This window comes from Phyllobates terribilis, unplaced genomic scaffold, assembly GCF_046119375.1.
Source record: "Phyllobates terribilis strain yellow unplaced genomic scaffold, ASM4611937v1 Scaffold_3__8_contigs__length_932513732, whole genome shotgun sequence".
Classification (NCBI taxonomy): Eukaryota; Metazoa; Chordata; class Amphibia; order Anura; family Dendrobatidae; genus Phyllobates; species Phyllobates terribilis.
The window spans coordinates 622,030,463-622,054,225 of record NW_027362763.1 but is presented as its reverse complement, the minus strand read 5'-3'; the positions used below and the strand labels follow the sequence as shown (position 1 = coordinate 622,054,225).

Sequence of the window (23,763 nt, the reverse complement as noted above, 5' to 3'; positions counted from 1 at the left end):
TTCAAAGTAGCCACCTTTTGCTTTGATGACTGCTTTGCACACTCTTGGCATTCTCTTGATGAGCTTCAAGAGGTAGTCACCGGAAATGGTTTTCACTTCACAGGTGTGCCCTGTCAGGTTTAATAAGTGGGATTTCTTGCCTTATAAATGGGGTTGGGACCATCAGTTGTGTTGTGCAGAAGTCTGGTGGATACACAGCTGATAGTCCTACTGAATAGACTGTTAGAATTTGTATTATGGCAAGAAAAAAGCAGCTAAGTAAAGAAAAACGAGTGGCCATCATTACTTTAAGAAATGAAGGTCAGTCAGTGTGAAAAATTGGGAAAACTTTGAAAGTGTACCCAAGTGCAGTTGCAAAAACCAAGCGCTACAAAGAAACTGGCTCACATGAGGACCGCCCCAGGAAAGGAAGACCAAGAGTCACCTCTGCTTCTGAGGATAAGTTTATCCGAGTCACCAGCCTCAGAAATCGCAGGTTAACAGCAGCTCAGATTAGAGACCAGGTCAATGCCACACAGAGTTCTAGCAGCAGACACATCTCTACAACAACTATTAAGAGGAGACTTTGTGCAGCAGGCCTTCATGGTAAAATAGCTGCTAGGAAACCACTGCTAAGGACAGGCAACAAGCAGAAGAGACTTGTTTGGGCTAAAGAACCCAAGGAATGGACATTAGACCAGTGGAAATCTGTGCTTTGGTCTGATGAGTTCAAATTTGAGATCTTTGGTTCCAACCACCGTGTCTTTGTGCGACGCAGAAAAGGTGAACGGATGGACTCTACATGCCTGGTTCCCACCTTGAAGCATGGAGGAGGAGGTGTGATGGTGTGGGGGGGCTTTGCTGGTGACACTGTTGGGGATTTATGCAAAATTGTAGGCATACTGAACCAGCATTGCTACCACAGCATCTTGCAGCGGCATGCTATTCCATCCGGTTTGCGTTTAGTTGGACCATCATTTATTTTTCAACAGGACAATGACCCCAAACACACCTCCAGGATGTGTAAGGGCTATTTGACCAAGAAGGAGAGTGATGGGGGGCTACGCCAGATGACTTGGCCTCCACAGTCACCAGACCTGAACCCAATCGAGATGGTTTGGGGTGAGCTGGACCGCAGAGTGAAGGCAAAAGGGCTAACAACTGCAAAGCATCTCTGGGAACTCCTTCAAGATTGTTGGAAGACCATTTCCGGTGACTACCTCTTGAAGCTCATCAAGAGAATGCCAAGAGTGTGCAAAGCAGTCATCAAAGCAAAAGGTGGCTACTTTGAAGAACCTAGAATATAAGACATATTTTCAGTTGTTTCACACTTTTTTGTTAAGTATATAATTCCACATGTGTTAATTCATAGTTTTGATGCCTTCAGTGTGAATGTACAATTTTCATAGTCAAGAAAATACAGAAAAATCTTTAAATGAGAAGGTGTGTCCAAACTTTTGGTCTGTACTGTAAGTAGTATGGCAGTTTATGAAATTTTGGATAAAATAAGTTTTATTAGTTGACGTGGAAGTGAAAGTACTGGTATTAGTAACATGGTTGCAACATTTTCAAATTGAGTGACCACATCTGTGGAATCCCGTTGTGTGCAGCCATGTTTTATTGATGGTCATTTGACTATTTAGATATAAGCTTGGGGACAATATATTGCCTAAAGTGGATGAATCTAATAGGATTATTCAGAATTCCTTCAAGAAAGGGGTTCTTGAAAAGGATGGAAATATGTTTTTTTATGATGTTTTTTACTATAGGGAATTGGGGACTAAAGTTGGATACAAAAGTAATAGGATCAAAAATGTAATCTTTTATCATAGATTTTTCTTTCAATATATCTATCCTATCCACGTTGCTCACTATAGTATTGGCCCTATTCAACATCCATCTAGGATATTTTCTGGATTGTAATCTGTTGGTAACTTTAAGGGCTTCCTGGTTATATTGGCACTGTGAACTGGTATTTCTCTTAGTTCTTATAAGTTCACCTACTGGTATACCTTTAATAGTTTGTGTAGCATGACACGAGGTAGACAGTAAGGTCGAATTCATAGCCATCTCTTTTCTGAAAGGAGAAATGGTTATGCCACCTCTTGGTGGAGCTAAAGAAATATACAAAAAATAGATTTTTACCGGATCGATATGGAACGCAAGTTTTAAGTTCATGGGATTGTTATTCAGACATTACACATATTGGATAGCTGACTCCCTTGTCCCATAGCATATCAGGAGAAGGTCATTGATATAGTGACCATACCACCTGATATGGAAGGGCAAATGGGTGGCAGCTGCAAAAACATAACCTTCTTCCCACCAAGACGTAAAAATATAAGCTATCGATGGGGAGAAAACCGCCCGCATAGAGGCTCCTTAAGTTTGAAGATAGTAGACCCCATTAAAAGAAAAATGATTGTGGTGCAACAAAAAGTGCACTATCATCAATAGGAACTCTTTTATTTCAACAGTATAATTACTGTACTAATTAAAATGGTGGGATAAAGCCATGACGGACACTGCACAGTAAGATTCTGAGCAAGTTTCTCTGAAATGGCTCCCATAGCACAACCTTCCTGTAAGAGTCCTACATTTATTTTTAAAATTATTAGTAGGATCACATTTCAGTGCCTGATATATTTTCTCATCTTAGAGGAAAGCATAATTAAGTTTCTCATACAAGCCTGCATTGAGGATAGCTATGCCTCCTCCTTTATCCGCCTGTCGTACCAAAAGGTCTGTATTATTTTTTAACAATTTAATAGCCTTTCTTTCTGTAATGTTCATAAGAGTTTGGTAAACATCCAGTTCATTAGTTGATGCGAAGGACAATCCATTCAATAAGAAGGAAATCTGTGTCTCACTCAAAATATAGCTGGAAAGATTGACTAATGGATGTTGTATATTCTCTTGTGTTTCTGGGAAAATTGTAGCGTGTTTCTTATGCATTCTCCATGCCCGTTTTGACCTTTTCAGTTTTTTGGAATAGCGCCTGTTCTTTCCATGTCATATGAAACATTGTTTTTATTATAGACCATATTGCGTCTTGTGGTGCTGTAACCACCTGCCTCTGTGGATGAGTCAGAAAAATCTTCCAATGTCGCTTCTGAGAGATCCAAAGATGAATCCGTATCTGGAAAGCTGACTTTTCTGTTAAAGTGCCTTTTGGTACGACAGGCAGATAAAGGAGGAGGCATAGCTATCCTCAATTCTGGCTTGTATGAGAAACTTAAATTAGGCTCTCCTCTCAGATGAGAAAGTATATCAGGCACTGAAAATAATAATTTTAAAAAGAAATTTAAGACTTGGTTACAGGAAGGTTGTGCTATGGGAGCCATTTCAGAGAAACGTGCTCAGGATATTACTGTACAGTTTCCGGTTGTTCCCATTTTCCACTCCTTGCCGAAATGACATAAAAACAGTTTCCCCCCACCCTCCTCTTCTTCCCATAGTGGCTTTTATAGGGGGTTTAAATTATCGACTCAGTTCATGGGTCCAACCTTTAGAACAGAATTTGCCTTGATATATAAGAGACATGAAACATATCATAGCGTCCTTAGATGGCACTGTATGGCCACAATCTGGTATTTGGTTGTCTTGCGATGTGGTGGGCTTATATACCAACTATCCCACATAAATTAACTATCATGGCTTTATCCCACCATCTTAATTACTATAGTAATTATACTGTTGAAATAAGAGTTCCTATTGATGATAGTGCACTTTTTGTTGCACCACAATCATTTTTCTTTTAATGGGGTCTACTATCTTCAAATTCAAGGAGCTTCTATGGGGGCAAGTCTCTCCCCATCGATAGACAATATTTTTATGTCTTGGTGGGAAGAATGTTATGTTTTTTGTGGATTCCACCCCTTTGCCCTCCCATATCAGGTGGTATGGTCGCAATATTGACGACCTGCTCCTGATATGCCATGGCACAAGGGAGTCGGCTATCCAATATGTGGAATATCTGAATAACAATCCCATGAACTTAAAACTTACGTTCCATATCGATCCAGTAAAAATCTATGTTTTGGATATTTCTTTAGCTCTATCAGGAGGTGGAATAGCCATTTCTCCCTTCAGAAAAGAGATAGCTATGAATTTGACCTTACTGGCTGCCTCGTGTCATGCTACACAAACTATTAAAGGTATACCAGTAGGTGAACTTATAAGAACTAAGAGAAACACCAGTTCACAGTGCCAATATAACCAGGAAGCCCTTAAAGTTACCAACAGATTACAATTCAGAATATATCCTAGATGGATGTTGAATAGGGCCAATACTATAGTGAACAACGTGGATAGGATAGATATATTGAAAAAAAAATTATGGTAAAAGATGAAATTTCTGATCCTATTACATTTGTATCTAAGGCTGTGTGCCCACGTAGCGTTTTACAAGCGTTTTTGATGCGGAATTTCCGCAGCGGAAACGCTTGTAAAATGCTTGGTAACCCGCACCCCATGATCCCCAATGGGTTTCCGCAACTTCTATGCACATGCTGCGGATTTTTCCGCAGCGTTTATGCCGCGTTCAAAAATCCGCAGCATGTCATTTAATTTTGCGTTTCCGCAAGCGGAATTGCCTTTGTCCAATGCATAAAAAACGCAAGGCAATTCCGCATGTGGAAAACGCGTGATAAACGCGCGAAAAAAGCGCGATAAACGCGTGCGGAATTCCGCATGCGTTTTTCCGGGAGAGGACTTGCATTTATGCAGCAGAAATTTTCTGCTTCATAAATGCAACGTGGGCACATAGCCTAACTATAGTCCCCAATTCCCTATAGTAAAAAACATCATAAAAAACATTCCCATCCTTTTTCAAGACCCCATTCTTAGAGGAATTCTGACTAATTCTTTTAGATTCGTCGCAAAAAAAGCCCCACACTTTAGGCAATATATTGGCCCCGAGCTTATATCTAAATAGTCAAATGAGCATCAAAAAAACATGGGTGCACACAACGGGATTCCAAAGATGTGGTCGCTCAATTTGTAAATGTTGCAACCATGTTACTAATACCAGTCCTTTCACTTCCACGTCTACTAATAAAACTTATTTTATTCAAAATTTCATAAACTACTTAAGTTATATATTTGATAACATGTAATCTTTGCCGGGTCCAATACGACTGAGCCATTAAAAATCAGAATACAACATTTGTCAGACGCGGAAAACCGCCTTCTAAATAAGTGTTCGGCAGAGTCCAGGCACTTTACTGAAAAGCCCGCAGGAGATACCAGGTCCTTTAAAGTAATTGGGATAGAAAAGGTTAACAGACCTTTTGGAGGCGGGGATCTCCACAGGAAACTTTTAAATAGAGAATCCTGGTATATATATATGTGCTTACTACCAGGTCACCTTCAGATATAAACATAAGACATGATTTAATCTATCATTATAACTAATTTTTATGCACAGGTATATCAAATGGACAAATGATCTTTTGGAATATGAATTTCTGCAGGTTTTTTTCTGTGTTGATTGTTCTTTCAAATATATTTTCATGGGATTGGATCAGAATGATCATGTGAACAGACAGGATATACTATATAATACTTCCTGTTCATTCTCTTAGACATGCAATGATTAAAGACACAGGTCTGAAACGCGTTTGCTGATAATACATTCTGGATAGTTGTTGACCCACAGTGATGTTTTTAATATATTTTTTCTACAATAAACTTGTGTTTTTTTTTTACTCCATTCTGACGCAAGAATGTTTCTTTCTTCTATTTTACTTTTGCTGCACAACTGGTTCCTGGCATTGGACTGCAAAGTGGGTGAGCTGACTTTAGTCTTTTTTGTTTCAAAAAAAGACAGGAGACTTTTTAAACTATATTATGGGAAACAATACAGTCCTTTCTAACAAGACCTGAAATACACAAAATATCAGGATTTCCTGTTTCTTGAAGCTTGCATTTGGCATAACTAACAAACTATAAGTCATAACTGTGAATTTTCACTGGAAGGGTGCCTTTCCTCCCAGCTTCTTTCTTCTTTTAGGTCATTGCTACTATATGCATAGCAACTATAGTGGATTTAAAACTTAACTTTTACTACCAAGAATATAAGATTTTTGGCAATCCTCAATACAAAATTGACAATACACATAATAGATATATTAAAAACTGAAAAGAAATTGCCTATGTCCCTGTATAGGATCATACCCTGACAGTAGTCAAAAAATGGCAAAAGGCATCAGTGAATACCTATATATATAACATGTTTTAACAGGACCAGATAATGAAGTCCAGAAACAATTATGTACGGTAGGGCACATGGATACTAGGAAAGATCTCACCAAATTCGTTGGTCTCTGAGTTCCTCCAACAAATCCTCATCCATAAAGGCCCATGTCATTGAGTCCAAGCAGTTGACTATCTCTGTCAGTCCCTATTAACTTGACTAACCCTTCAGACCCCAAGGCTCCCGCCCTTACAAGGGCAGTCCACAGCTGAACCTATAGTCTTGACAGCCCTGAACTTACCCTGTGCGCCTCCCGACGCGTTAATTCAAAAATCTTGAAACATCAGGGTATTGGCACAAAGAACTGTAGAACACAAGGCTGGACACCCTCTATCTGGGTTGTATTTTAGGCAATGGCAGGTACCATAGGTACTGCCGTCCATTTATAGCATGTCTAAATTAGGGAGTGAGGACACCTATAGAGTGTTGCCCCTCCCCTTAGTTATGTAGATATATACATTCAAAAATAAACTAATCAAGTGAACCAATCCAGAACATTCTCACCTCAATTGGTCAAGTGAGAGTTGTCAGACCAAATCATACCTCCTCACAACTGTGTCCCTGCCCATAAGCAGAGGGCACGCCCCTCTAAAAAGTTGGCTAGTGTGCCTCATGTTTGTGGACCACCGGTTAATTCCGGGATGTGTACGCCATTATGGTATTATGGAGCGCAGTATGCGCTCCACGGTCATCCTCCTATACTTACGAGGGAGCCGCGGACCTAATTTCCGGTGCGTCGACACGTCACTTCCGGTGCGCTGGACCGCAATCTGTGTTCCAAGGCGATTGAGTGCACCACCAACGACGTGCACTCACGTCACTTCCGATGCGCTACATCGCTACTATATGCCAGCTTATAAATCAGTAAGCAGTGAAAAGAGTAAAAATACAAATTTAAATCTAGATAAATCAAAAAAGAAGAAAAAATAAACTTGAAAAACGCCCACCAAAGCAGTACAAATATATTAGTGACATTGACATCCTGGTACATCCAATGTCAGCTCCCTATTTAAATTCTGAGCTTGCATCTTTCCCAGTAGATAGAGGTAGATGATGGCTGAATAAAACAGTCACTAACACTCCTTTCACAAAGCATCTCTGCCCACGTTCGTTTGCCCCGTCTGGACTTATGTCCGGACTGCTCCCCAAAACGGGATTTGTGCATATGCGCCGACAGGGACATATACTACAATGGTGCCGACAGAGTCTACGTGCGCTCTGCCGTGCATCATTTTCGGGCGTATTCTCCTACTGAAGACGGACACCAGATGCAGTCTACTACTTCTGAGTGTTCGCCTCCAGTGGATGTATACTCCCGATAATGATGCATATCAGAGCACACGTTGACTCTGTCGGCACCATTATAGTCTATGTCCCCATCCGCATATACGCCCGCATGAGTTTAAATATATTTAATGTATATTAATTCACACTAATGTGTATCAGAATTATACAAATTCTATTTTACTGCTAATATCAGTGCCATTCACAGTGGTTAAAATATTTTGTGTATGTATGTACGTATGTACAGTTGCATCTCACTAAATTAGAAGATCATCAAAAAGTTATTTTATTTCAGTTCTTCAATACAAAAAGTGAATCTTATATATTATATAGAGTCATTGCAAACAGAGTGATCTATTTCAAGTGTTTATTTTTGTTAATGTTGATGATTATGGCTTACAGCCAATAAAAACCCAAAAGTCATTATCTCAGTAAGTTAGAATAATTAGCAAAAAAACACCTGCAAAGGCTTCCTAAACCTTTAAAAAGGTCCCTTAGTCTGTTTCAGTAGGCTCCACAATCATGGGGAAAACTGCAGATGTCCAGAAGTCAGTCATTGACACACTCCACAAGGTCCCAGAGTTGCAATTTTCATTTGGAAATCAAGGTCCCAGAGTCTGGAGGAAGAGTGGAGAGGCACACAATCCAAGCTGCTTGAGGTCTAGCGTGAAGTTTCCACAATCAGTGATGGTTTGGGGAGCCATGTTATCTGCTTGTGTAGGTTCACTGTGTTTTATCAAGACCAAAGTCAGCGCAGCCGTCTACCAGGAAATTTTAGAGCACTTCATGCTTCCCTCTGCCGAAAAGCATTTTGGAGATGAAAATTTCTTTCTCCAGCAGGACTTGGCACCTGTCCACACGGCCAAAAGTACCAATACCTGGTTTACAAACAACAGTATCACTGTACTTGATTGGCCAGCAAAGTCGCCTGACCTTAACCCCATAGAGAATCTATGGGGTATTGTCAAAAGGAAGATGAGAGACACCAGACGCAACAATGCAGACAAGCTGAAGGCTGCTATCAAAGCAACCTGGGCTTTCATAACACCTCAGCATTGCCACAGGCTGATCACCTCCATGCCACGCCACATTGATGCAGTAATTGATACAAAAGGAGCCCCGGCCAAGTACTGAGCGCATTTATTCAACATGCACTGCTCAAAAAAATAAAGGGAACACTCAAATAACACATCCTAGATCTGAGTGAATGAAATATTCTCATTGAATACTTTTTTCTGTACAAAGTTGAATGTGCTGACAACACAATCACACAAAAATCATCAATGGAAATCAAATTTATTAACCAATGGAGGCCTGGATTTGGAGTCACACCCAAAATTACAGTGGATAAACACACTACAGGCTGATCCAACTTTGATGTAATGTCCTTAAAACAAGTCAAAATGAAGCTCAGTATTGTGTGTGGCCTCCATGTGCCTGTATGACCTCCCTACAACGCCTGGGCATGCTCCTGATAAGTTTGAGGATGGTCTCTTGTGGGATCTCCTCCCAGACCAGGACTAAAGCAACTGCCAACTCCTGGACAGTCTGTGGTGCAAAGTGACGTTGGTGGATGGAGCGAGACATGATGTCCCAGATGTGCTCAATCGTATCCAGGTCTGAGGAACGGACGGGCCAGTCCATAGCTTCAATGCCTTCATCTTGCAGGAACTGCTGACACACTACAGCCACATGAGGTCTGGCATTGTCCTGCATTAGGAGGAACCCAGGGCCATCCGCACCAGCATATGGTCTCACAAGGGGTCTGAGGATCTCATCTCGGTACCTAATGGCAGTCAGGCTACCTCTGGCGAGCACATGGAGGGCTGTGCGACCCTCCAAAGAAATGCCACCCCATACCATTACTGACTCACTGCCAAACCAGTCATGCTGAAGGATGTTGCAGGCAGCAGATCGCTCTCCACGGCGTCTCCAGACTCTGTCACGTCTGTCACATGTGCTCAGTGTGAACCTGCTTTCATCTGTGAAGAGCACAGGGCGCCAGTGGCGACTTTGCCAATCCTGGTGTTCTGTGGCAAATGCCAAGCGTCCTGCACGGTGTTGGGCTGTGGGCACCACCCCCATCTGTGGACGTCGAGCCCTCATACCACCCCCATGGAGTTGGTTTCTAACCGTTTGTGCCGACACATGCACATTTGTGGTCTGCTGGAGGTCATTTTGCAGGGCTCTGGAAGTGCTCCTCCTGTTCCTCCTTGCACAAAGGCGGAGGTAGTGGTCCTGCCGCTGGGTTGTTGCCCTCCTACGGCCCCCTCCACGTTTCCTAGTGTACTGGCCTGTCTACTGGTAGCGCCTCTAGCCTCTGGACACTACGTTGACAAACACAGCATACCTTCTTGCCACAGCTCGCATTGATGTGCCATCCTGAATGAGCTGCACTACCTGAGCAACTTCTGTGGGTTGTAGAGTCCGTCTCATGCTACCACGAGTGTGAAAGCACAACCAACATTCAAAAGTGACCAAAACATCAGCCAGAAAGCATTGGTGCTGAGATGTGATCTGTGGTCCCCACCTGCAGAACCACTCCTTTATTGAGTGTGTCTTGATAATTGCCAATAATTTCCATCTATTGTCTATTCCATTTGCACAACAGCATGTGAAATTGATTGTCAATCAGTGTTGTTTCCTAAGTGGACAGTTTGATTTCACAGAAGTTTGATTTACTTGAAGTTATATTCTGTTGTTTAAGTGTTCCCTTTATTTTTTTGAGCAGTCTACATTTCAATAGGCCAACGTTTCGGATTTTAAAATAATTTTTCAAGCTGTTGTTATAAAGTATTCTAATTCACTGAGATAATGACTTTTGTGTTTTCATTGGCTGTAAGCCATAATCATCAACATTAACAGAAATAAACACTTGAAATAGATCACTCTGTTTGTAATGACTCAATATAATGAGTTTCACTTTTTGTATTGAACTGAAATAAATTAACTTTTTGATGATATTCTAATTTAGGACGATGCGTGTGTGTATATGTGTATATATGTGTGTGTGTGTGTGTGTATATATATATGTATATATGTATGTGTGTGTATATATGTGTGTGTGTATATATATATATATATATATATATATATATGTACAGTTAGGTCCATATATATTTGGACAGAGACGACATTTTTCTAATTTTGGTTCTAGACATTACCACAATGAATTTTAAACAAAACAGTTCAGATGCAGTTGAAGTTCAGACTTTAAGCTTTCATTTGAGGGTATCCACACTAAAATTGGATGAAGGGTTTAGGAGTTTCAGCTCCTTAACATGTGCCACCCTGTTTTTAAAGGGACCAAAAGTAATTGGACAGATTAAATAATTGTAAATAAAATGTTCATTTCTAGTACTTGGTTGAAAACCCTTTGTTGGCAATGACTGCCTGAAGTCTTGAACTCATGGACATCACCAGATGCTGTGTTTCCTCCTTTTTGATGCTCTGCCAGGCCTTCACTGCGGTGGTTTTCAGGTGCTGTTTGTTTGTGGGCCTTTCTGTCTGAAGTTTAGTCTTTAACAAGTGAATGCATGCTCAATTGGGTTGAGATCAAGTGACTGACTTGGCCATTCAATAATATTCCACTTCTTTGCTTTAATAAACTCCTGGGTTGCTTTGGCTTTATGTTTTGGGTCATTGTCCATCTGTAGTATGAAACGACGACCAATCCGTTTGGCTGCATTTGGCTGGATCTGAGCACACAGTATGGCTCTGAATACATCAGAATTCATTTGGCTGCTTCTGTCCTGTGTCACATCATCAACAAACACTAGTGACCCAGTGCCACTGGCAGCCATGCATGCCCAAGCCATCACACTGCCTCCGCCGTGTTTTACAGATGATGTGGTATGCTTTGGATCATGAGCTGTACCACGCCTTTGCCATACTTTTCTCTTTCCATCATTCTGGTAGAGGTTGATCTTGGTTTCATCTGTCCAAAGAATGTTCTTCCAGAACTGTGCTGGCTTTTTAGATGTTTTTTTAGCAAAGTCCAGTCTAGCCTTTTTATTCTTGATGCTTATGAGTGGCTTGCACCGTGCAGTGAACCCTCTGTATTTACTTTCATGCAGTCTTCTCTTTATGGTAGATTTGGATATGGATACGCCTACCTCCTGGAGAGTGTTGTTCACTTGGTTGGCTGTTGTGAAGGGGTTTCTCTTCACCATGGAGATTATTCTGCGATCATCCACCACTGTTGTCTTCCGTGGGCGCCCAGGTCTTTTTGCATTGATGAGTTCACCAGTGCTTTCTTTCTTTCTCAGGATGTAACAAACTGTAGATTTTGCCACTCCTAATATTGGAGCAATTTCTCGGATGGGTTTTTTCTGTTTTTGCAGCTTAAGGATGGCTTGTTTCACCTGCATGGAGAGCTCCTTTGACCGCATGTTTACTTCACAGCAAAACCTTCCAAATGCAAGCACCACACCTCAAATCAACTCCAGGCCTTTTATCTGCTTAATTGAGAATGACATAACGAAGGAATTGCCCACACCTGTCCATGAAATAGCCTTGGAGTCAATTGTCCAATTACTTTTGGTCCCTTTAAAAACAGGGTGGCACATGTTAAGGAGCTGAACCTCCTAAACCCTTCATCCAATTTTAATGTGGATACCCTCAAATGAAAGCTGAAAGTCTGAACTTCAACTGCATCTGAATTGTTTTGCTTAAAATTCATTGTGGTAATGTCTAGAACCAAAATTATAAAAATGTTGTCTCTGTCCAAATATATATGGACCTAACTGTATGTATGTATATGTGTACATGTATGCATGTATATGTGTATATATATGTATGTATATGTGTATGTATGTATTTGTATATATATGTGTGTATATATGTGTATGTATGTATATGTGTGTATGTATATACAGTACAGACCAAAAGTTTGGACACACCTCATTTAAAGATTTTTCTGTACTTTCATGACTTTGAAAATTGTACTTTCACACTGAATGCATCAAAACTTATATTCTAGGTTCTTCAAAGTAGCCACCTTTTGCTTTGATGACTTCTTTGCACACTCTTGGCATTCTCTTGATGAGCTTCAAGAGGTAGTCACCGGAAATGGTTTTCACTTCACAGGTGTGCCCTGTCAGGTTTAATAAGTGGGATTTCTTTCCTTATAAATGGGGTTGGGACCATCAGTTCTGTTGTTCAGAAGTCTGGTGGATACACAGCTGATAGTCCTACTGAATAGACTGTTAGCTGCTTTTTTCTTGCCATAATACAAATTCTAAGTCAAGAAAAACGAGTGGCCATCATTACTTTAAGAAATGAAGATCAGTCAGTGCAAAAAATTGGGAAAACTTTGAAAGTGTCCCCAAGTGCAGTTGCAAAAACCATCAAGCACTACAAAGAAACTGGCTCACAAGAGGACCTCCCCAGGAAAGGAAGACCAAGAGTCACCTCTGCTTCTGAGGATAAGTTTATCCGAGTCACCAGTCTCAGAAATCGCAGGTTAACAGCAGCTCAGATTAGAGACCAGGTCAATGCCACACAGAGTTCTAGCAGCAGACACATCTCTACAACAACTGTTAAGAGGAGAACTTTGTGCAGCAGGCCTTCATGGTAAAATAGCTTCTAGGAAACCACTGAAGAACACAAGGAATGGACATTAGACCAGTGCAAATCTGTGCTTTGGTCTGATGAGTCCAAATTTGAGATCTGTGGTTCCAACCACCGTGTCTTTGTGCGACGCAGAAAAGGAGAACGGATGGACTCTACATGCCTGGTTTCCACCCTGAAGCATGGAGGAGAAGGTGTTATGGTGTGGGGGTGACACTGTTGGGGATTTATTCAAAATTGAAGGCATACTGAACCAGCATGGCTACCATAGCATCTTGCAGCGGCATGCTATTCCTTCTGGTTTGCGTTTAGTTGGACCATCATTTATTTTTCAACAGGACAATGACCCCAAACACACCTCCAGGCTGTGTAAGGGCTATTTGACCAAGAAGGAGAGTGATGGAGTGCTACGCCAGATGACCTGGCCTCCACAGTCACCAGACCTGAACCCAATCGAGATGGATTGGGGTGAGCTGGACCGCAGAGTGAAGGCAAAAGGGCCAACAAGTGCTAAGCATCTCTGGGAACTCCTTCAAGATTGTTGGCAGACCATTTCCGATGACTACCTCTTGAAGCTCATCAAGAGAATGCCAAGAGTGTGCAAAGCAGTCATCAAATCAAAAGGTGGCTACTTTGAAGAACCTTGAATATAAGACATATTTTCAGTTGTTTCACACTTTTTTGTTAAGTATATAATTCCACATGTGTTAATTCATAGTTTTGATGCCTTAAGTGTGAATGTACAATTTTCAAAGTCATGAAAATACAGAAAAATCTTTAAATGAGAAGGCGTGTCCAAGCTTCTGGTCTGTACTGTATATATATGTATGTATATATATATATGTGTGTGTGTATGTATATGTATATATATATATATATATATATATATATATATATATATATATATATATATATATGTATATATACATATATATATATATGTATATATACATATATATATACATGCATGCAGGGTGGGCCATTTATATGGATACACCTAAATTAAATGGGAATGGTTGGTGATATCAACTTCCTGTTTGTGGCACATTAGTATTTGGGAGGGGGAAAACTTTTGCAGATGGGTGGTGACCATGGCGGCCATTTTGAAGTCGGCCATTTTGGGTCCAACTTTATTTTTTTCAATGGGAAGAGAGTCATGTGACACATCAAACTTATTGTGAATTTCATAAAACCAAGCACACCATTGTTTTTCTTAACGTAACTTTATTCTTTCATGAGCTTTTTACAAGTTTATGACTACTTATAAAATGTGTTTAAAGTGCTGCCCAATTTCTGCCCAAAAGAGGTATACAGAAAATACATCATGCATACATTATCATTTACAGAAGCTTGCAAAATAATGAAAAGAATATATTTATTTATTTTTTTATATATTTTACTCACTTGTATAGCGCCGTTAATTCCACAGCCATTTACAGACATTATCGGCTCTGTCCCCATTGGGGCTCACAATCTAAATTTCCTATCAGTATGTCTTTGGAGTATGGGTGGAAACCTGAGAACCCAGACGAAACCCACGCAAACATGGGAAGAACATAGAAACTCCTTGTGGATGTTGTCCTTGGTGGGATTTGAACCCAAGACCCCAGCGCTGCAATGCTAACCACTCAGCCACTGTGCTGTCCTATATATGTAACATTCAAAGTGAATATGATATGGATTGTTAGGAAAAATATAATTTGAAAAAGAGGTAATGTGGTTACAGTAAAATACGAGGGTCAGTCAATAAGTAATGCCTCCTATTTTTTTTCTCCTTTTAATTGGCAAGAAATTCAAATGCAATTACATAGGTTGAAAACCACAACATTATCGATTAATTTGTCACTTTTCAATATAATCTCTATCCATTACCACAGTCTTGGTCCACCGTTTAACAAGGGCATGTATTCCAGCATGGTAAAAAGCATTCTTGGGACCCACCGTGCACAAACTTTTCTGTATCCCAGTTGTCCAATAATTTTCATCACACTGCCTTTACTGAGACAGATAATGCCACACAATTCTTCTGCTGTCACCCGGCGGTCACCACGAATGATGTCAGCGACTCGCTGAATGTTGCTTGGAGTCACTGCGGTTACTGGCCTGCCACTCCGCATTTTGTCAGCCCACGGTGATGGCCCTTCAGCTGTGTTACAGCAACGAACCCATCGTCTAACAGTACTGACATCCACTGTTGCATCACCGTACACATTGTTCAGTCTCTCATGAATTCGAAAGGGCGTTTCACCTTCTGCAAGAATTCAATCACAGAACGTTGTCTAATACGAACATCGATGTCAGCCATTTTGCAAACGGATACAGTCCTGCCACCTGTTGGTGCAGGAAGTTGCTGTAGATTGGAGAAGAAGGTTTGAGGAATTGTGCCAAATTCGAATATTTAACATAACTACGTTATTTAAGGAGAAAAAAAATAGGAGGCATTACTTATTGACTGACTCTTGTAGTATAATATCCACTATATGAAAAAGGTGTATAGCATTAATCCAAGTAAAATTGGCTTCATCCAGGCGAAACGTGCATCTGGCATTCAAGAGGTAATATACATTATGCACGGTTTAAATTATACTATTAGAATATGTAACTTACAGTGGATACGAAAGTATTCAGACCACTTTAAATTTTTCACTTTGTTTCATTGCAGCCATTTGGTAAATTCTAAAAACTTAATTTTTTTCTCATTAATGTACACTCTGCACCCCATCTTGACTGAAAAAAAAAAAGAAATGTAGAAATTTTAGTAAATTTTTTGAAAAAAGGAAAAACTGAAATATCACGTAGTCATAGGTATTCAGACCCTTTGCTCAGTATTGAGTAGAAGCATCCTTTTGAACTAGTACAACCATGAGTCTTCTTGGGAATGATGCAACAAGTTTCTCACACCTGGATTTGGGGATCCTCTGCCATTCTTCCTTGCAGATCCTCTCCAGTTCCGTCAGGTTGGATGGTGAACGTTGGTGGCCAGCCATTTTCAGGTCTCTCCAGAGATGCTCAATTGGGTTTAGGTCAGGGCTCTGGATGGGCCAGTCAAGAATGGTTACAGAGTTGTTCTTAAGCCACTCCTTTGTTATTTTAGCTGTGTGCTTAGGGTCATTGTCCTGTTGGAAGGTGAACCTTCGGCCAAGTCTGAGGTCCAGAGCACTCTGGAAGAGGTTTTCATCCAGGCTATCTCTGTACTTGGCCGCATTCATTTTTCCTTAAATTGTAATCAGTCCTGTCCCTGCAGCTGAAAAACATCCCCATAGTATGATGCTGCCACCACCATGTTTCACTGCTGGGATTGTTTTGGGCTGTTGATGAGCAGTGCCTGGTTTTCTCCACACATGCTGCTTAAATTATCACAAAAAAGTTCTATCTTCGTCTCATCAGACCAGATAATCTTATTTCTCATTGTCTGGGAATCCTTCATGTGTTTTTGAGCAAACTCTATGCAGGCTTTCATATGTCTTGCACTGAGGAGAGGCTTCCGTCGGGCCACTCTACCATAAAGGCCCGACTGGTGGAGGGCTGCAGTGATGGTTCACTTGTGGAACTTTCTCCCATCTCCCTACTGCATCTCTGGAGCTCAGCCACAGTGATCTTGAGGTTCTTCTTTACCTCTATCACCAAGGCTTTTCTCTCACGATTGCTCAGTTTGGCTGGCCGGCTAGGTCTAGGAAAACTTCTGGTGGTCCCAAACGTATTCTAGTTAGGGATTATGGAGGCCACTGTGCTCTTAGGAACCTTGAGTACTGCAGAAATTCTTTTGTAACCTTGGCCAGATCTGTGCCTTCCCACAAATCTGTCTCTGAGCTCCTTGGGCAGTTCCTTTGAGCTCATGATACTCTTTTGGTCTGACATGCACTGTTAGCTGTGAGGTCTTATATACACAGGTGTGTGCCTTTCCAAATCAAGTCCAGTCAGTTTAATTAAACACAGCTGGACTCCAATGAAGGAGTAGAACGATCACAAGGAAATGGACAGCATGTGACTTAAATATGAGTGTCTGAGCAAATGTCTGAATACTTATGACCATGTGATATTTCAGTTTTTCTTTTTTAATAAATTTGCAAAAATTTCTAAATTTCTGGGTTTTTTTTCAGTCAAGATGGGGTGCAGAGTGTACATTAATGAGAAAAAAATGAACTTTTTAGAATTTACCAAATGCCTACAATGAAACGAAGTGAAAAATTTAAAGAAGTCTGAATATTTTCCGTACCCACTGTATATAATGTTTACTGTATGCACTATTTTCACTGTATGTATCTTGACTCAGTTTAACTCTACATTTTAGATTTTGAGCGTTTATAAGACTAGTATGAAAGGAAACCAGAATATGTGTATGTTTTAAGTTTAATTTCACTTGGATTAATGCTATAGACCGTTTTCATATAGTGGATATTATACTATTCTACTGTAACCACATTACTTCTTTTTAAAATTATATTTTTTCCTAGCAGCGCATATCGTATTCACTTTGAATTTTACATATATAATCTTTGCATTATTTTGGAAACTATTGCAAATGATGTCTGCATGATGTATTTTCTGAATACTTCTTTTGGGAAACAATTTTCATATTAATATAACCACTTTTACTCTTTGATGTTTAATGTTTTCATACAATAAAAGTCCTTTTTTTATATTTATAGGTTTAGTATCTTCATGCAGTTTATAACTACCATGTCTTACTTTATTTCTTACATTGGCCCCTCCATTTGCTGCCAAAGTATTTAGGTTTCACATTCCCTGTAATTACACAAATTATAGTTAACACAGTCAGTCAAGCATAAATGCATAGTAGTGAACTAGTAAATCAATAAACCAGTATTTATGGTGTAATTCAAGATAATGCCTCTGGCTCACATATTCCGATCACAATCCTTTCCCAATTGGTAGAAAGAGCAATAATGGCCAACTTCAATAATTATGTTTCTGAAAATCAATAATTGATTGCTGGCTTATATTTATTTCCTTCCTTGTTTCATGTTAGTTAAAAATTAAATGTAAGATCTCATTCCTCTTCTATGATTTGTAAAGTCGCAGTATTTTCCAAGAGTACAGGTTCTTCCGCATAGAATGTAGTGTCCTGCGTTATCACCGATAACTTTTCGTCTTACCACGAGACTCTCAAGATGCAGGACTTTAAAGAGTAAGGCTATGTGCACACGATACGTTTTTCATGCGTTTCCATGGCGTTTTTTTCGTTGAGAAAACGCTTGTTAATAGGTCTGCTATGTATAGCAATAGTAATCTGGATGTACTGTGCACAAGATGTGGAAATTTCCGCTCCAGATTACCATTGCGGTAAAAACCGCAGTATTACCATTTATTGCGCGATTCCGCTGCAAATTCGCACCCATTGAGGTCCATTGAATCACAGCAAACCCGCAGGTAGAATATCTATACCTGCGGATTTGCTGCGTTTCAATTAAAGTCAATGGGCGTGAAATCGCGCCGGAAACGCGCTGTGGGTGGTACCTGGGTCGGGAGAGGAGGACTACATCTCCTCTCATCCAAACGTCTTTCCCGCTGATAACAGCGAGAGCGGCGTGGATGGGAGGAACAGTAGTCTGCTCTGCGCAGCCCGCGTGCCCGCTGTCAAAACAATAACAAAATAAATTAACCTTTATACTCCCCTGTCCAGCGGCCCTCTGTGTCCTCCTGGTCCCCGGCGATGCTCTCTCCCTGGCAGCCAGTGGTATACTGTGGTGAGTGGGCTCACTACCCGCAGTGTACCGAGCTGCCAGGACCTGCGGTGACGTCACTTTTCAGCTGATGGTCACGTGACCATCAGCTGATCGGTCCCCTGGGAACATTTGCAAGAATGTTCCCAGGGAGGTAAGCTCACCGGGGCTGATGAGGTTATCTTCAGCTGATCAACCCCAGTGACCTCCAGCAGCAATGTACATTGACAGGAATGATTTTACACTCCCTGTCAGTATACAATGCTGTCTTCTACAGCAGTGACAAATGTGATTTCTGATGTCACTGCTGTAGAAGTGAGCCAGATCGCCGCGGGACACTCTGCATAATCGTGGACTACATCGTTGACGGTGGACAGGTGAGGAGTATGGCTGTTTGTTGTTTTACTTTTTTTTAGGAGAACGAGGGCTTCGCGGACAGAGGGTAATAAAAAAAATTGTAGAACCATGTGTGTTTATTTCATTAAAATGCTTTATTCTGGCCTTGTCTTTTATTGAAAAAGTGGCGACCATTTTACTATGCAGTTAGTAATGGGGTGTCTTATAGACTGCCTCCATTACTAACCAGGGCTTCAAGTCAGCCGCCAATACAAGGCTGACGTGAACCCCAACCCCATTACCCCACTCGCCACCGCTACAGGGCTGCCCTATTTCTGGGACTGCTGAGGGGGTGATATTAATAGCTGCGGAGTTGGCTAGTATTCATGGCCCTTGCCTTGGCTATTAATATCAGCCCACAGCTGTCTAGTTTAGCCTTTGCTGGTTAGATTTTATAAGGGGACCTCACGTCAATTTTTTAGTGGGGTCCCCTGTAATCTAGCCAGTAAAGGCTAAACAAACAGCTGTGGGCTGATATTAATAGCCAGGTAACATTGTTGGCTAATGACCCCATCCTGGCTACTAATATAAGCTACTAATATAAGCCCCCAGTGGTCGGCTTTCCCTCTGCTAGTTATAAAAATGACACGGGAGCCCACGCCATAATTTTTTTAAAATTTTAGGCTCTGTGCCCACGATCCGTATGTAGCAGCGCTTTGGACACACATTTTTTGCTGCGTCCAAAACGTTGCATTCTATTGAACGCAGGTAAATCCACATGTGTTTACTGAACTATGCGTATTTACCGCATTCAATATATTCTAGTTGTCAAATTTCTGTTGCAGAGACTAGCAACTCCGCAAGAGAAATTGATATGCTGCTGTCCTGAAAGACACGTCGCATGTCAGTGTCCACTGGTGATCCACAGCCTCTGATGCACGTGTAGTGAACATGGGATTTCTCGAGAGCTCATCCACTATGCTGTAATATCTGGACGCTGCGGGTTTGGCGCTGTATAACCATGGAGCATCAAATCTGCAGCGGCTCCTGATCGTGGCCTCGTACCTAAACTCACCCGCAGCATGTCAATTTCTGTAGCGGACACGCTAGTCTCTGCTGGAGATTTTGACCGATTGAAGTGTCATTATATGCGGTGAATTCACATGTACCGACAACAAAAGTGCGGCATTAGAACACAGCGTTTTGGATGCAAAAAAAATATTCTGCGTCCAAAGCGCTGCTGAGTGCTGATCGGGGGGACATAGTGGCTAGCGAACCAGCTGTGAGATGTTATTAATGACCAGGGAAAATGTTTGCAAATGGCACCTTCCCAGGCTAAACATAGCAGCTCACATCTGCCGCATAAATTACGTGAATAGAAATGCTAATGAAGATTGGGTGAATGGGACTAGCTGACACCCAGCTCTTTTGTTTGGTGATGACAAGGTGTCAAATCACACCTTTTCATGACCAAACCCAATTAAATTAAAGTAAAGCGTTAAATAAACCGACACAGAGCAAACACTTTATTTGAAATACAACAGACACTTTCTTTAATCATTCAAATTAACCAATATACTCACCCTAGTTCTGATGGTAATCCAAGTTTTAAGCAATTTCCCACCAAATAACTTAATTTAGCTCCAAAAAGCATTCATTGATTTACAAAACTTCAAAAACGCTTGAAAAAAACGCGTCAAAACCACATCAAAAATGCCCAGTGTTTTTCCTGCCAAAGAGATGCAAAAACGCTCAGGAAATTTCTGCTTCAAATCCTGATCGTGCGCACATACCCTAACCATTGTTTTCATTGTTATTTCATAAATCAATAGTGCACATGAAAATAACCAACTTTGTAACATATCTTATCAGAGAAATCTGCTTCTTTCTCCTCTTATACTGATCTTTCATTCTCGATTCTAGGGTGAAAGCTGTTAAATCTTCATTCAGTGAAGACTAATTTTGACATTTGTGAGATAGCAGTTGCTACTCGAGATTTTGTGTTGGGGGCAGTGAGGACAATGTTTGGGAAACACTGATCTAGAGGCAGACACACTCATTCTGCTGTAAGTTTTCCTAAAAGGACAGTTACAGTTTAAATATATGGAAAAAAGTGTAAATTTTGTTTCAGGGGAACTTGCAGAAGAATGTTTGTGTCTGCTTTTAGCTTCTCCCTCCTCCCTTTCTGCTTTCCATAGAATCTTAGAAGCACCAACTGGCATCTCCTAAGTCAGTAATTTTACCTTTGAATTGAAAGTGAGCAATCAGTCAAGGAGGAGAGAAGGATTAATTAAATATCTTATAAGTTATGTTGCAAAGTTGGTTATTTTCATGTGTACAATAAATTTATTTAATAAAAATTAAAATGCCGGTTACTCTTTAAAAACTACACATAAGATCTCTCTTGTCTTGTTCTGTCACTTGCAACTAAAAAAAAACAAGGAAGAAAATATATAAACCAGCTATTAATTATTGCGAACAACAGTATTTTTTCACTTGATCACGCACTTTATAGGTACAGTTTATATATTTGTACTGGCCTGGTGTGCATTTTTTTTCTTCTTTTTTTTTTTTTTTTTTCTCCATTTTTCAATATATTTTGAACCCATGCAATTCTGTACAATGATTGGTAATTATAGGCAATGTCTGTTTTTTGCGATAATTTGGTTTCTTTGGTTTTTAGATTAGAGAAAAAGCCTTTTTTCTGCTCTCCGAAGTTAGTGACGCTTTAATGTTTGGATCTAACTACATCTGACAGATTAAAATGACAGTGTTCTTCGAATGCGTATTTTACCCATACTAATTAGCCTATCTTGTTGTGGTGTGTTGGTCTTTATAAAGCTCCTTTTTTTTTTTTGCTGTGGCATCGGATGATTAGTTGTGCAAGGATTGAAAGCTTTTCTAGTTTAACATGTTTTATTTGGAATGGAACTATGCATGATTGTATTCTAAATGTTTATTTGTTCCTACAGGGAACAGAAGTGTGAAGCGGTCAGCAGGTTCACCAGATCAATGGATGATGGTGTGAAGGACTTGCTTAATGTAGGCCAGGAGCACTGGAAGCGATGCACAGGACGTATGTTAACTCACAAAAAATATAGGTTTCTTTTCAGTATTCTTTTTATTAAATGCATTCAGCAATGCAAACCGCATACAATACAGAACAACTGTCTTAGAAAATGAGCATTTTATAAGAAAAAAATGGTAAATGAATAAACATTAGTGTGCTATTCTTCTTTTCATCTTGGGAATATCTTGTGTGATGTAGTGACCTTCTATGTCCAACCTGCGACAATAAGCAATAGAACAGTTTTAGTTATAGTGTAAAAGAAAAACCTAACATGGAGGAGAACTTTGAAAACTATCGAGGAACAAAGAAGGAGTCAAAGGGGTATTCCCATCTCCAAGATCCTATCTCAATATGTAGTAGGTGTAATAATAATAATATTAGCAAATATTTCCAATTAGAAATGTAGTATAGTATTTTTGATTCACTATCTCTTTCCTCATGTGCAGGCAATACAGGACCTTAGGTATCCATGGTTACGACCAGTAGCAACTAGCTAGCCAACTGTGACTTCATCAGTGGACCTAACCATGGATACCTAAGGTCCTACTATACCTGCACATGAGGAAAGAGACATGGCGAATCAGAAAAAATATACTACATTTCTAATTGAAGATATTTGCTAATATTACTATTATTACACCTACTACATATTGGGATAGGATCTTGAAGATGGGAATACCCCTTTAAGCAGGGAGGCAGGGGCATGAAGGGGGGTTAGGTTGAGGATGTAGAAATTGTCTTTGGCTAACATGTGAAAAGTGTGAGTGTTATCCATCTGTTATTGGTTTGTGAATGATGTAAGAAATTAGGTAGTATTGCAAAATTGTTTCTAATGTTTTCAGATATTTAATAAATGTGGGTATGAACAGTTTGCTTTGAGTACAATTTACTCAACATGATATACAGTTAGGTCCATATATATTTGGACAGAGACAACATTTTTCTAATTTTGGTTCTAGACATTACCACAATGAATTTTAAACAAAATAATTCAGATGCAGTTGAAGTTCAGACTTTCAGCTTTCATTTGAGGGTATCCACATTAAAATTGGATGAAGGGTTTAGGAGTTTCAGCTCCTTAACATGTGCCACCCTGTTTTTAAAGGGACCAAAAGTAATTGGACAGATTAAATAATTGTAAATAAAATGTTCATTTCTAGTACTTGGTTGAAAACCCTTTGTTGGCAATGACTGCCTGAAGTCTTGAACTCATGGACATCACCAGACGCTGTGTTTCCTCCTTTTTGATGCTCTGCCAGGCCTTCACTTCGGTAGTTTTCAGTTGCTGTTTGTTTGTGGGCCTTTCTGTCTGAAGTTTAGTCTTTAACAAGTGAAATGCATGCTCAATTGGGTTGAGATCAGGTGACTGACTTGGCCATTAAAGAATATTCCACTTCTTTGCTTTAATAAACTCCTGGGTTGCTTTGGCTTTATGTTTTGGGTCATTGTCCATCTGTAGTATGAAACGACGACCAATCAGTTTGGCTGCATTTGGCTGGATCTGAGCACACAGTATGGCTCTGAATACATCAGAATTAATTCGGCTACTTCTGTCCTGTGTCACATCATCAATAAACACTAGT

At 40.2% G+C, this 23,763-nt stretch overlaps 1 protein-coding gene across 1 annotated transcript in view; it reads left to right on the top strand.

Annotated features, from left to right (window-relative positions):
• Positions 1 to 23,763, top strand: part of SNX9 (sorting nexin 9) — a 270,467-nt gene that overhangs the window by 209,203 nt on the left and 37,501 nt on the right. The window contains exon 12 of the mRNA XM_073671526.1: positions 22,083 to 22,186. Within this exon, the coding sequence (XP_073527627.1) occupies positions 22,083 to 22,186 (104 nt within the window). The remainder of the gene's footprint in view (positions 1 to 22,082; positions 22,187 to 23,763) is intronic.